A 15,988-nucleotide genomic window follows, 5' to 3' on the forward strand; every position below is an offset into this window, starting at 1 on the left:
AGAAGGCAGCGAAACCCACGAGGGATAAGGTCTGTTCTAAATGATAAATAGGTCTTACAACACATACTAGGCCTAGTCGTTGCAAAAAAACAAACATTATTAGACTACCTATCCAAGCAAATAGCCAACCTTTTTGACCATGGAAAAAATATGCAGTCAATCGCATCCTCAAAATAGTCATTTTAGGAATAGGACCTGGCCAATATACACATGACACAAATGTTAGTAAAAATCAGTGTGCTTTCTGTACCATTAATACAACAATTAAATATTGCCACTCAGCTTCGTGAACTTCCGAATGTAAGTTGATATGAGTTCTCAGGTAGGCTTCCCTTCATTTCCACTGATTGACGTGTGAAGTTATAATGCTGTTCTACCCAAAAGCAGATCGAAGTAGCCTAGTCTACAGGTAATTTACCGTACTGGCCTTATCAGGGATCAGCTAGCATGACACAAAACAGTGTTCCTTTCAACAGACCTAAGGACTGCAGTGACATATTCTAAGAATTCTCTCAAATGATTTTAATTAGAACATGTTCCTGCATCAACGCAATCATATGTTTTTGTTGTTACACATTTTAGTAACCATATCGTTTTCTTCACATCTAAGAAATGCAACGCGTGTGTTTGCGTGTGTGTGTGTGTGTTTGCGTGTGTGCGCGCGTGTAAGTTTGCGTGTGTGTGTGTGTGCGTGCGCACGTGACTGAGTGTGTGTGTGTGTGTGTGTGTGAGAGAGAGAGAGAGAGAGAGAGATAGGGATATTTTGCAGCCTGCGACTACAATCACATTTGTTTCATTGTCCAGATATAAGACACGATGTTACACAAATAATATGCAACATCACACTTGTCGTCGTTGTATTGGTAACGCATGTGTCCTTGTTTTACATGCCAGACTATACCTACCTGTTTCTCAAGAATGCTTGGTTTTACATTTCACGCATCTACAGTACAGCATTCTGAAGCAGCAAAAATATTCAGCGTTTCATAGTCGAATTTGGCTCACCTTAACAAAATAGGCTACAATAAGATATAGGCTACTTCCATTATGTAAAAAAAAAAAGACTACATCAAATCATCGGGATGTCATCAGCAATCATGTGTGGATCAAGTATTATTTCGATTCATTGAAGGATTGGACTCTCTGTCCTCAGATCACAGTCGCCTTTAGGGCAAACCCTGAATACCACCGGTATATCAAACTTAGAAAGGAAGCATGCAAAAACTCCGATTGCATTGGAATGACGAGTAAACATACCAAGAGTTCTAACCATTATGCTATATAGACGTAGGGTCTTTAATTAGTCCTACTACATTAACTACATGATACACATCGAGTAATAAATAAATACATGTATTTACACTACTTAACCCATTCCACAGATGAACTAGTGTGCAGGTAGCTGGCCGAGTTTTCATTGCTGTATATTTCCCCACCAACCAGCAAATCCAACCCTCCTGTGTAACCTCTGATTGGTTGAGGGGATTGCTGGTCCTGGTCCGGAGAATTAGCGCTCAGCGCTGAGCTGTGCATTCGGCAGTGTGCAGCATTGATGCGAGCGGAGCCGAGCGCGTATTGTGGTGAACTAGTAGTCTACTGACAACGAGTGGTGCTGGATATTTTTCATGCAATTGGCTCTGCTGCATGCTTGAAACGAACTGCTTTTTATCGTGACGGTATAACATAATTTTTTGCCTCTATATTTTTACACTGGATTTGATATTGACCATATCTCCCCGGGACGTGTTCGATGTATTCATGTGTGAGATTGGAGGAAACGAATTAGCAAAAGAAAGATAAAAGACTTTGACAGAGAGAGAGAGAGTGAAACCTCTTATCGGCTCGCCTGGAAATTAAAAGGTAACCGTGGTCTTCACTGATAGCATTAGGCCCATAAGATTCGTTCTGTCAACAGCATCATTGGTCTACATTCGATGACTGGACTTTGGCTATTCACGGATTTTCTCAATGCGGATTCCTTTTTTACGTTTCCATCGGATATGTGGTGTGATATAATTGCCAATTGAAGAGGAAAAGTCATTACAAAGGAAAAGTCATTACAACTTGAACAAATCATTCATATGCATTTGTGGACGTATGCGTAAAATTCAGTGTCTAAAATTGTCCTTATGGTTGTTGAATCGCAATCATGATGCTGGGAAGAATTGAAATGGATCATTTTTAGCCAATAATTTAATCTTCAGTGAACATTATTTTTTCGGGTAAACCTGTTCATTAGAATTTTCCTCCCTTTTGATTTTTTTATTCATTATTTGCATTGTTTTCCAGCCTGTATCGAAATGGTCGGGTTATCATGTCAGACGTTCCTATAGTTGTAGCTTGATACAAACAGCGCAGATTTATATGTTGTTCTGAGACCATCAGTGTTCTGAGACAATTCATAATGTTTTCTAATATCTATCCTCAAGATCTCACGCGTTGCAGCAGATTGGAGAATGTGGTTTCTCTCAGAAGAGCACAATGAGGTAGATGGACTTAAGACCATATAATCAAGTTACATGTATACCAAACCTATTCCAAGGATAACTTTTCGATGAGATTCGCTAACTGGAAAATTTTGCCAGTTATCTCTGACATGCATAGGTGTGCGTGATCATACGAGGTCCCAATTAAATCGAAGGAAAAATCAACAGGTACAATGTACGCCAAGGAAATGGATTTTATGCAAATTATTTGGATAGTCCTTTTATGCTGGACTGGGGCTGATTCTGTTATCAATTTGAAATACTCGATAAACGAGGAGCAGAAGGCTGGGTATATCATTGGAAACGTGACAAAGGACGCACAAACTCAAGGATTTGCCATTGCACCGCGTGCGCCGTACTTGCGGGTCATCTCAAATTCAGAGCCGCGATGGGTGGAACTCAGCCCTGCTGGACTTCTCCTCACACATCAGAAAATAGACCGAGATGTGGCTTGCCGACAGACGTCAAAGTGCACTGTCTCTCTGGAGGTGATGTCAAACTCCATGGAGATATGTGTGATTAAAGTTGAAATTGTGGATTTGAACGATAATGCGCCCAGGTTCCCCACAAACCACATTGACATTGAAATCTCAGAGAATGCCTCCCCTGGTACCAGGTTTCCCCTAGAGGGGGCAAGCGATCCGGACTCTGGGATTTTCGGTGTGCAATCATATTCGATCACCCCGAATGAGCTCTTCGGGTTGGAGATTAAGACTAGGGGGGACGGGTCCAAGATTGCCGAACTCGTAGTGCAAAAATCGTTAGATAGGGAGACCCAGTCTCACTACTCATACGAAATCAGTGCAGAAGACGGCGGAGACCCCCCAAAGATTGGCGCAGTTCAGCTCAATATTAAAGTAATGGATTCGAATGATAATAATCCCGTTTTTGACCAGCCTGTGTATACAGTGAATGTGATGGAGAATTCTCCTATTAATACACTTGTAATTGACTTGAATGCAACGGATCCTGACGAGGGAACTAATGGTGAGGTTGTATACTCGTTTAACAGTTACGTCACCGAGAAAACTAGAGATGTATTTAAAATCGACCCTAGAACCGGTATTATCACTGTAAATGGCCCGTTGGATTATGAAGCAACCCATATTTACGAGATTGATGTCCAAGCCAAAGATTTAGGTCCAAATTCTATTCCGGCTCATTGTAAAGTCACGGTCAATGTGATGGATGCAAATGATAACCCACCTGTCATTAGTTTATTGTCGGTGAACACAGAGCTGATTGAAGTTAGTGAGAACGCGCCACGTGGATACGTTATTGCATTAGTAAGGGTCTCAGATAAGGACGCTGGCGCGAATGGCAAGGTGCAGTGTAGACTACAAGGCAACGTCCCTTTCAGGCTCCAGGAATACGAGAGCTTCTCAACCATCCTTGTCGATGGCAGGCTAGACAGAGAACAGAGGGACACGTACAATCTAACTATCCAAGCAGAGGACAGTGGCACCCCTCCTTTACGTGCCACTAAGTCGTTTGTAGTGAAAGTCACAGATGAAAATGATAACCCTCCCCACTTCCTAAAACCCCATTACCAAGAGATGGTCCTAGAAAATAACCTGCCCGGCTCATGTTTGCTGGCAGTGTCTGCTGTAGATCCCGATTTGGGCATGAATGGCACCGTTTCATACACCATCGTTCCCAGTGAGATTAAACACATGGACGTAAACACATATGTCAGTATAAATCCTTCAGGACGTATTTACTCCATGAGATCATTCGACCATGAGTACACTAGGACTTTTGACTTCAAAGTTTTGGCCAGGGACCAAGGCAATCCGTCCTTATCCAGTAACGCGACGGTGCGCATTGTCGTTTTGGATGTGAATGACAATACACCTGTTATGACTACTCCACCCCTGGTAAATGGCACCGCGGAAGTATCCATTCCAAGGAATGCAGGGGTGGGTTACCTGGTGACCCAAGTCAAGGCCGACGACTACGACGAGGGGGAGAATGGAAGGCTCACCTATACCATTTCGGAGGGAGACAGGCCTTTCTTTGAGATAGACCAGGTGAATGGAGAGGTGCGGTCCACTAAGATGTTCGGGGAGCAGGTCAAGTCGACCTACGAGATCACAGTGGTGGCACGCGATCACGGGAAACCGTCCTTGTCGGCGTCTGCATACATTGTTGTCTACCTCTCACCGGACCTGAACGCCCAGGAATCTATTGGACCAGTAAACCTGTCATTGATTTTCATCATTGCCCTGGGCTCTATTGCAGCTATCCTGTTTGTCACTATGATTTTTGTGGCAGTCAAGTGCAAAAGGGATAACAAGGAGATCCGAACGTACAACTGCAGGTACTGAAAACAGCTCTTCATACGCATCTCATTACTTTGGTGTTTCAGTCAGTCATGGTTATAGCCAAGTACCTATTTTCTTATTCTCATGGGCCTACATTTACACATTTTATTGCCCATTCAGTGGTGCGCGCGTGTGTTTCTGCTGGCGATATGCGCGCCCTTGCGTTGGTGCCTCCGTGTGTGTGTTGTTCAGGCTAGTCGTGAGTGCACGTAGCTGTATTTCTAGTGCATGTTGAGGGCCCCAGATGTTAGGCGGCACTAAGGAATGCAGGTGCCCATAACTGATAAGAAAAAATGGCCAATGGACTCCTAGACTAGGCGCTGTTGCCTTACTTCCTTTTTTCAACACGCACAATTAACTAGGACTAATAATCGTGACTAGGCGAGGACAATTAGCTGAATTTTACAGCTATTGAATTTCTAGTGCATTCTATTCCCAAAGGTTTAAATGGATGTTCTAAAGAAGACAGCATGGCCTACGATTCTGCAAGAATGATGACATAGTAATGATGATATTGGTAATAATAGTGTTAATAATAATACAGAATTTAAAAAAAAAGTAATGCAAATCAAGTGGGATCTACTATCATACTAAAACTACTAAGTAATGCAGCTTTGAACCATCTAGGCCTCTACTCCGTGTATGACTATGCCTCAGAAGGGAAGCACATTATTATCTTGATCCATCATAATAAAAATGTTTTTTTTCAGCAATCTGTATAGCATCAGCTCTCACTTTCCTTGTGTATTACCACTTAAAATATATAAAATATATACATTACCAGTCAAAAGTTTGGACACACCTACTCATTCAAGTGTTTTTCTTTATTTTTTACTATTCTTTACATTGTAGAAATAATAGTGAAGACATCAAAACTATTCGCCTTGATGACAGCTTTGCACACTCTTGGCATTCTCTCAACCAGCTTCACCTGGAATGCTTTTCCAACAGTCTTGAAGGAGTTCCCACATACGCTGAACACTTGTTGACTGCTTTTCCTTCACTCTGCGATTCCATATGTTTATTTTATAGTTTTTATGTCTTCACTAATATTCTATGATGTATAAAATAGTCAAAATAAAGAAAAACCCTGGAATGAGTAGGTGTGTCCAAAACTTTTGACTGGTACTGTGAATTTGTCAATTTAACCTGAAGCTATTATCATATTTCAGATTTTACACTCAACATCATTCTTGTTGATGTGCTGCTATGTCAGGCCATTTCATACATGTGGCAATTGGCTGACCCTGTATGATTCCTCCATAAAGTAGAGCAAACATACATCTCTCAGTAAGTCCCAGTGGATGAAGCTCTATTGACCAAAATGTTGGGTTGAGATCCATTAAACACACATGTAGCCTAAGAATGCCATTGTGCGGCAGTTACTCTTTTTTTTAACATTGAGTTTCTTCTCCTTTATGCACTTAAAGAACTACATAAGGTGTCCAGACAGATCTCCTTTTTAAAGTGTGGACCTTCACAGGCACACAGAAAAGTTTATTTCCAAAACACTATACCCACCAATTTTTCACGTGTGTTTTTTCATCAGAAATGATTGCTTATGGGTACCTTCATATGTGTTTAAAATATTACCCCTCTCAGATTTGTAATTCATAGATTTTAGATCTGTATTAAAATGTTAAAAAAATACACTTGTGCAAAACGCTATATATCCATTGTTTAGCTGGAATAGAACGTTTGCATCCTGTATATTAGTCTCAACTACTGTAGCTATATTAAGATGAATGCACTAACTGTACGTCACTCTGGATAAGAGCATCTGCTAAATGTAAAACAAATGTTACTTGTAAATGTTTTACATACAGATCTCATATTACTGAATTGATTATTTTGTTACAAAATATATTATTTACATATATTGTCACAAATGTATAATTTGTAGAGTTCTTTATAAAAAAAAAGGCCATTTGTTCTATTTGACTGTGTAAAACTTAGCAGTACCACTTATTTCCCAGAGAGTGAGGCAGATATATAGTGTTTTGCAAAAAAACATGACTATTTGTTTAAAGTGATAGATTTCAAACAAATATATGTTTCTCATTCAACAACCCCATGCCATGATTAGATAGTGAACAAACACACCAATCTATTTCTTTAAACAATCTCTTTAAAGAATCTCTTTCATAAGTTCTTTAAAGAATAAACGTAAATATATGTACCAATATTTCTGAAAATATTGCTTTCTGAAATGAAACTTTTCACATACTCATGGATAATGGTTAATATTGATCACCTATTGATTTGAAATCTAAAGCAGTCATGTATTTGCAATATCATGTGATGGTTGGTGAGATATCCACATCAGGTTCAGAGATGTAGATTTGATGAGGGTTTCACCTAGTAGGAGAGCATCTTTACATTCAGTATTCTAAGTATGTAGTATAGCACCTCTAAGGCCTAACTTGTTAAGATACATAGCTTCTACTGAACAAAATTATAAACGCAACGTGCAACAATTGCAACGATTTTACTGAGTTACATTTTTTATAAGGAAATCAGTCAATTTAAATAAAATCATTAGGCCAGGATCTTTGGATTTCACATGACTGGGCATGGGCGCAGCATTGGGCAAAGGCCACCCACTGGGGAGAATTAGTTTTTTCTGAATGAGTTTTTCACAACAAAAGGGCTTTATTACAGACATAAATACTCCTCAGTTTCATCAGCTGTCTGGGTGGCTGGTCTCAGACAATCCCGCAGGGGAAGAAGCCCGATGTGGAGGTCCTGGGCTGCAGTGGTTACACGTGATCTGCGGTTGTGTGGCTGGTTGGACGTACTGCCAAATTCTCTAAAACAATGTTGAGAGGCTGCTTATGGTAGAGAAATGAACATTAATTTCTCTGGCAATAGCTCTAGTGGACATTCCTGCAGTCAGCATGCCAATTGCGCACTCCCTCAAAACTTGAGACATTTCTGGCATTGTGTTGTGTGATAAAACTGCACATTTTAGAGTGGCCTTTAATTGTCCCCAGCACAAGGTGCACCTGTGTAATGATCATGCTGTTTAATCAGCTTCTTTTTATACCACATCTGTCAGGTGGATGGATTATCTTGGCAAAGGAGAAATCCTCACTAACAGGGATGTAAACAAATTTGTGCTCAACATTTGGGACCAACACTTTACATGTTGCATTTATATTTTTGTTCAGTATAGTTTCAAAGTGACATTGTTGTCAACACTACAGCCCACAGTCTAATTTAACGACATAAGAATAAAAACATCTGTTTTCTGAAAAGCCAATGCTCTTAGAGAACTATGCAAAAGACTCGCAACATAAGTTATGTTATTAAGACAATTTATAGGGGTTTTAGGGCATTTTATATGATTTGATGGCTGTCATTGTCATATTGACAAATATAGCCTAGTACATTTCTCAACATGCTTTCAGATTTGGATGTGACCCACAATGCACTATTTCTCTAATTAAAAAAACCACAAGAAACCAACCAACCATTCAAACAAACAACTAAGGTAAATCAAATAATATCTGACCCACACCACCTAACCTTCCTCTTTAAAAATCCTGTCTTGTGGCATAAAAATAATTTTCCTGCTGGGTACTGTAATCAGTATTGATTTGCAGTGCTCCTGAGTAGTTAGCTACCACCTCAAACCTGAGCAGTGCTTATCTGTAATTTATTGCTCATTCTCTTTGATTCTCCTGTCCATTTTCTGATTTTGGGCCCAGAAGCACTAAAGAGAACAATGACAGAACAATGCACTCTTTTTTTTACCCTCAGTCTCTTCTCTCCCCTACTCAGACTCCAAAGATTGAGAGAGAAAGAGAGAGAGAGAGAGAGAAAAAAATAACAGTTTTGAGATATCCGGAAAAAGAAACATTCGAAGGCTGCTATTACCATTTGCTTTGCTAGAATGAAGGCATGGAAGAGCAGCCAGACCCAGACTTCATCATACATGAAAAGGAAAACCCATCCAGTTAATACTAAGGATGGGGAATCTTCCTAGGGCATTTCAGCATATGCAGCCAGGGCCTCAAGTGTTATTAGATGCAGGCTAGAAACAAGAGTAAATACTATTTCCAACCAGTGCTAAAAATATACCTTTGGAGAGTGGGAGTCCATGCAAATGTTTGACACGTTAAAACTCAGAGGCAAGGCCCGGGTCAGGAGGGATTCAAGGGTTCAGAGCACAAGCTGCTTAAAACACAGCTTCCCCTCATAAGAATTTGCAAGCCTGGATGGAGAATGGACCCGAGCATCAGCAGCATCCTTTCCATAAAGAATCTCCGGCTTTCTCATTTGGGCTGATTAGAATCAAAATGCTCTGCTCAAGTCAGGGAACAGCCACAGAGACTAGGCTCTAAATGAATTTGAATTTACAGTGCTCCTGCACTCCATATCGCCAGTGGGCCTCGCTTGATAATGAAAGAAAAAAGTGAATTAGCAGTGAGGCTTTAATATGATGGCTGATTCTGGTTGGTGATCTTCAGTATCGTCTTTTGTTGTTGCCTTGTGTGCTTTTGTGGTTTGGCATGTTTGCATTGTGTGTGCTTGTTGTTTGTGACATGTCAACTGTGCCGAGCATGCAAATAAAAACAAATGAGGGATGACGGCTCCATTGGTGGCCCGGGGAAGGCGGTCAGGCTTGGGTGGAGGGGGGGGGTCACTTGAGCGTGGCTCCTCTGTCTCGCTACCCCGGATGCTTACCAATGTGCTTGCCACCACCACGGCACACTTCGGTCAGCACTCTGGCATGGCTGAGCGGGGGGCCTCTGGCCGAACGACGTGTGCCTGTGGGCGGGTACGACAGAGCACTGCTTTATTGAGTCTGTTCAGTTTCTTCTACTTGCGCAGGGTGGCGGAGTACTCGTATGGCAGCCAGAAGAAGTCGAGCAAGAAGAAGCTGAGCAAGAACGACATCCGCCTCGTGCCGCGCGACGTGGAGGAGACGGACAAGATGAACGTGGTGAGTTGCTCGTCTCTCACCTCCTCGCTCAACTACTTCGACTACCACCAGCAGAGCCTGCCGCTGGGCTGCAGGCGCTCCGAGAGCACCTTCCTCAACGTGGAGAACCAGAACTCGCGCAATGCCGCGCCCAACCACGGTGGCTATCAGCAGCATCCCTTCGCCAGCGGGCAGGGTCCCCAGCAGCCTGACCTCATCATCAACGGCATGCCGCTGCCAGAGGTGAGACCACGCTTAGTTCGCTCTGATCTGATCTGTCCCTGCAGCGTGTTGCTGTTGTGCCAATCTGTGCCAATGCCCTGGGGGAGAGGGGGACAGGGGGTGGGTGTACAGGACAGGGGAGATCGATGGTTAAGACGGGAACATAGGAGAGTGATGGTTAAGATGGGCCCAGTCGACTCTCAGACTCACTACTCATTGTCATGACTGCGTAGTGCTTCAGCATCCAATGGGTGTATTGTTGTTGTGTGTTACAATATAGTCTTTGAAGGATGTATAGTCACTGTGGGTTATAATATAGTCTTGTAGAGAGTATAGTTACTGTGGGTTATAATATAGTCTTTGTAGGGAGTGTAGTCACTGTTGGTTATAAAATAGTATTTGTAGGGTGTATAGTCGCTGTGGATTATAATATAGTCTTTGTAGGGTGTATAGTCGCTGTGGGTTATAATATAGTCTTTGTAGGGTGTATAGTCGCTGTGGGTTAAAATATAGTCTTTGTAGGGTGTATAGTCGCTGTGGATTATAATATAGTCTTTGTAGGGTGTATAGTCGCTGTGGGTTATAATATAGTCTTTGTAGGGTGTATAGTCGCTGTGGGTTATAATATAGTATTTGTAGGGTGTATAGTCGCTGTGGATTATAATATAGTCTTTGTAGGGTGTATAGTCGCTGTGGGTTATAATATAGTCTTTGTAGGGTGTATAGTCGCTGTGGGTTAAAATATAGTCTTTGTAGGGTGTATAGTCGCTGTGGGTTATAATATAGTCTTTGTAGGGAGTATAGTCACTGTGGATTATAATATAGTCTTTGTAGGGTGTATAGTCGCTGTGGGTTATAATATAGTCTTTGTAGGGTGTATAGTCGCTGTGGATTATAATATAGTCTTTGTAGGGTGTATAGTCGCTGTGGGTTATAATATAGTCTTTGTAGGGTGTATAGTCGCTGTGGGTTATAATATAGTCTTTGTAGGGAGTATAGTCACTGTGGATTCACCTGGTGAATGTCAATTAGAGGTCTTCACGGATCCACCTGTACTCGAATACCCTGCCTTGTCCGGAAGGGCCGGTACAAATTAGAGTGCGACTGCTGCAGTAGAGAGGTAGAGATATCTTAAAATGTGTGCTGCTGCCCTTGCTTTTCAAGAGAGTGGAGCGTGGCGTGTGTAGATTGTTGCTATTGTTGGCCAATCATAAGTCATCAAAGCAGCAATAGTCTACAGTCATAGAGCCTCCGTGTGTGGCAAAAGTCAGGAGATATCTAATCAGTGGAAGTTGAAATTAAAATGGCGGAATTAAAAGTTAAAGGACAAGGATAGGCTACAACGAACAAGAGACAACAGTTAGGCTGCTGCTTAATATTCTGGGTGGAGTTGTTGTTATTTGTAACTGTAGGATGAGAAGCACATCCACTGCAGCCTGAATTAGCCTAGCTAGCTAACGTTAACTTAACTAGGTTCTCACGGTTTGATGCAATCAAGACAGGCACGACGTAATCATATTGCATGATAAATAACCTAGCTATGGCAGCTATTAGTCTACTACAGAGCGAGTCGGTACCTCTCTCTACTACATTTAATAAAGTAGCTTAAAAAAATGACCTTTCTGCTGCTTCTATCACTCGGATCGGACCGGGTCTGGATCTGACCAGATCTGTATGGAACGGGTGTAATTGTCCTCAGGTCTGTTCGAAACAGGACTCTATATTTAACAAAGATCATCTATGTATCGGTTCGGGGTGGGAAAGCCCCAGGTTCATTTCGATCTTTTTAGATCTGTGAAGAAGTCTAAAGTGAATGAATGGTCACATTTACCGTGGATGTTCTGTCAACAGATTGAGCCACACCTTCAGGGCCAGTCATAAGCTCATATGTTCCAGAAACATAACAGATATTCTATACGGAGTCTGGTCAGACAGATACATTTGAGAAATAGATCAAGGCCTTTCAGAGGTTTATTTGTTTCAACTAATTATTATTAAGTAACTGGTTCCACAGCCTTTTTGTTTACTTAACTTTTCGATCCAAGTGTTACCGAACTTAGTCCCAACTTGAGAAAACGTTCAGAAAAAATTCAGTGAATGTATTATGCTGTCTTTGCTTAACAAGTTGAAAACATTGTATGTTAAAAATACTGTGTGTGTAACTAGTTCCACAGCATTTTTTTAGGTAAGATGTCCAAATAATAACGACCAATGCACAGACAGGAAACAGAAACAATTACACCTGGGGAAGGAACCAAAGGGAGTGACATAAATAGGGCAGGTAATCAAGGAGGTGATGGAGTCCAGATGAGTCTGATAACGCGCAGGTGCGTGTAACGATGGTGACAGGTGTGCGCCATAACGAGCAGCCTGGTGACCTAGAGGCCAGCGAGGGAGCACACATGACAGTAGTTGAATGAACATATGAACCAATTGGAGCAAACACATCACTTGATTTTTTTACAGGGTGCCAGACGCATTGATCCAGGTTATCAGCTCCACCACCACAATGAATAATCATTGCTCGATGTGCGAACTGCCCAATCGTCATGCAGTGAAGGCCAAGGTTGCAGCTTTGCACTCCGCGCAGCTTGCTATTATATAGCTATAGTCACCCCACCATGCATAGGGGTTGATTGTATTGCCGTAGAGATTCAGAAGAAAGCAAAATTCTCGCTCGAGTGGGCTATTCAAGCTAACAAAAGTGTCCACCAACCAGCTGATCTGCCTCTATGACCTAGTCTACTGGATTCCTGGACAACCTCTCTAGCTTGACCTACTGCTATGGCCCTCAGCTGGGTAGGTGGTTCTCACAATCTTGTTCAGCCCCAAGTAAAGCAACCCAACCCACCCATCACATATTTGATGACTCCAAATCCAGTTTGACATTCAGCAAGAAGAAGAAAAGTCTAAAAACAAAACCAGAAACATAAGAATGATTATTGATCCATTGATTGGCGGATCCAGTTAGGATCTGGGCACTTATTGGGTCTCGCGAGGGTCAAAAGGGCCCCGTTTACAGCCACAATGATTTACTGCAGACTGTCTGGGATAGATGGGGAGAGAGGGGGATGGGGAGAGGGAGAGAGAGGGAGAGGGGACAGGGGGAGAGAGAGAGAGACAAAGAAAGAAAGAAACTAAGAAAGGGTGTAGATCCATCCTGTGGAACTGTAAAGTCAAGCGTTAGTAGAGGGGAACGAGTGCATGCCGCTATGCTGTGTCCAGGCCTTTATGTACCCACAGGTAGCATTCAGGTCACAACCCTCTCCATGAGCAAAACACAAGGATAGTCCAGCCGGCACAAAGGAATTCCTGAGCAGTTGTTAAACCCAGGCGTAGTAGCCTGTCTTGGCGGCTTAAGCATCCAATAAAAAAGCACCTTAGCCGCGGGATTAGGGAGGCCTTTCTTTGTTTCGGTTCATGAAAAGAGGAGAGAGGGAGAGGGAGAGGGGGAGACAAATAGGGCCGCAAATCGAATCTGATGATCTCATATGCAAAGCTTGGAGGTGTCTGATAGGGCTGAGTTAGGGGGTGGCTGGATGAAGGAAAAGAGGGAGAGGGATGGAGGGAAGGAGGGAGAGTGTCTTAATGCCAGGTGTCTGGGCCCTACCGCATTTTCTCATTTTCCTAGCGCCTGTGATTGGCTTGATTAAGGCAGAGGGGCTGCTTAACATGCAAGCATCGTCGCAGCTCCGCGTTCCACATGACGTTGACAAACATCTCTTTGACTGCGGCCCCATGCATATTTCCTGTGGACTGATGGAGAGAGGAGGTGCTGATAGCTAGTCGATGGAAGCGATGGAAGAGAGGGAAGGAGGGAGTAAGAGAGAGAGAGAGAGAGAGAGAGTATGTTCATGTACGTGTGTGAATTCTCCCCCTCAAGCAGGCTGCAGCTATCTCCAAATATTTCTTCTCCACTCTGACATTTAGAAAAGACAGTAACTCCGTAACCACACATTGCTGTTAAATTACAAAAACTGTTGTCAAGTGCAATTACATAGCCATTTATGTAGAGTGTAAACAGACAGTGCATCTGTAAAATTAACGAAAATACAGCTGTAGGATCTTAATTTGATTAGTATTATAGCAGAAAAATTCTCCTGCAGCACGAGGATTTGAATGTTTAGTTCATAATGTTGCTTGATCAGCAGATAGGCTATTAGCTGGCCAAAATGAGGCTACAATAAAGTGCAATACTGTTAATATCAACGTGTGTTAGTGCAGGTTTTGACTGAATGGATGTAAATCATGAAGCTCATCTGCGGTGCAGGAATATTCTCAGTAACAAAATGAAGATAATACATCTGTAGCTCTGTCACGGTGAGCAAGCCCGGGCTTGAAACCCACTTGACTCCACAAGTCCACATTTCCCCGAGGTCTAGCTAGGACACTAGAGCACTGTTGTGATTAGTGAGGCTTTTGCTTCGTCCCCAAAAACATTTGTCATCACCTTGGCGCCAGGGCGCCGTCATAATCATTTGTGAGTCAACCACTGTTTTACTGGTTCCATTTCCAACCTACTGTATGAAGCCTAGGCCGAGCCTCATGGAATTATACTATTAGGATTTGAATAAGAGGAGAATAAAGAAGAAGAATAGAAAAGATCAGAGTAAAAGACTTCATGTATAATAATGAGGATGTCACGCGGGACTAGGTGTGTGTGCAGGAATCAGACACAGAGAGAGAGTAACGGAGTAAAGTGCTTTACTATTGCACACCAAACTGATAAGCCCAATAAAATACAGGGCGCAGGACACTATACCAGACAACCCAAAACCACAGGGTGTCCAGTATAGAAAATAAAATACACCACGACCTAATATGTACACACGTAACAGAAGACAATCCCGCACAAAACAAGGGCGGGTCAAACTACCTCATATAGGGAAGCTAATTAAACAAAAATACACACAGGTGAAACTAATAAGACAAAACCAACAGACAAACGAAAAAGGGATCGGTAGCGGCTAGTAGGACGGTGACGACGACCGCCGAGCACCGCCCGAACAGGCAGGGGAGCCAACTTCAGCGGAAGTCGTGACACAGGATTTGATTTTAGGCGATTCATTATTGTTATTGGATTTGGCTTGTTGGTGTAGATGGGTCTCATCAACACCCAGTACATGTATCAGGTCTGCTACAGTGGTTGTAGTATTCTACTTCAGATAGAGAGAGCTTTTTAGTAGTACTTCACTGACCAGGTATTTACTGAGAAAGAACATAGTAGTTAGGCAGGTAGTTAGGCAGGAAGCACCTATGTACAGTATCACTTGTTTGTTTTCAGGGATTCACTAAAAAAGAACCACTGGGCACCATTGGTACCAGGTAATCACCAACAGGAATGAATTACACCCATTGTTACCACAGAATTTCCAATAAAACACCAGATAAATACCAGTGGAAAGAGGAGCATAAAATAAACTACCATCAGCTGTTCCAGCAAGGAGACACAGGTAGACTACACATAGCAGCAGACTGGTGCATAGTATACAGTAGTTGGCCAAGAAAACAGTGGCAACGCTTCCCCAAAGACTTTCTACCTGCAATTGCATTGTGTGTACAGTATTCCCTCTCCCGAGACACATGCAGCTCCAATAGACATCCCAGTGGAACCCCTGTCCAATGTTGAGAAGTAGCAGCAGCAGCTGAGATATGTTTGGTTGACCTGCCTGTGGTTGTGGTTGCAGATGAAAAGACTAGAAGTCACTGGAGAATAGAGCCTTCTGCCATGTCTTAATTACACCAGATCAGTTGGTGGAGAGAGACAATTAGACAGTAAGCAATGGCCTTTGGCTATAATGTGTTTTTGAATTGGTAATGTGTATTCCTGTGACTTGATTTTTCCTCCACCTGTGTTTCCATAAAATGAATATAGCAGAAAGAAAATAACTTATCGTGGGTATTGATTCAGTTTATGCTTATCCTTATGCGGGAAAGAGATTGAATTTGATAAAATTGTTATTGGGTTTCATTATGGTGTTCAATGAAATGGAAAAAAGGGAGGCAGTCTTTTAACTCTAGTGTTAGAC

The 15,988-nt window shown here is 42.3% G+C and overlaps 1 protein-coding gene across 7 annotated transcripts in view; it reads left to right on the plus strand.

The window, feature by feature from the left end:
• The first annotated feature begins 1,540 nt into the window (after positions 1-1,540).
• Positions 1,541-15,988, plus strand: part of pcdh19 (protocadherin 19) — a 90,179-nt gene continuing 75,731 nt past the window's right edge. For 2 of the 7 annotated variants that reach the window (XM_021561495.2, XM_021561496.2), the window contains exons 1-2: positions 1,541-4,806; positions 9,629-9,980. In XM_021561495.2, the coding sequence (XP_021417170.1) occupies positions 2,660-4,806; positions 9,629-9,980 (2,499 nt within the window). In that variant the 5' untranslated portion in view covers positions 1,541-2,659. The remainder of the gene's footprint in view (positions 4,807-9,628; positions 9,981-15,988) is intronic. The other 5 variants (XM_021561497.2, XM_021561498.2, XM_036943137.1 and 2 more) reach the window with 3 other exon arrangements.

This window comes from Oncorhynchus mykiss, chromosome 14 (assembly GCF_013265735.2).
Source record: "Oncorhynchus mykiss isolate Arlee chromosome 14, USDA_OmykA_1.1, whole genome shotgun sequence".
Lineage (NCBI taxonomy): Eukaryota > Metazoa > Chordata > Actinopteri > Salmoniformes > Salmonidae > Oncorhynchus > Oncorhynchus mykiss.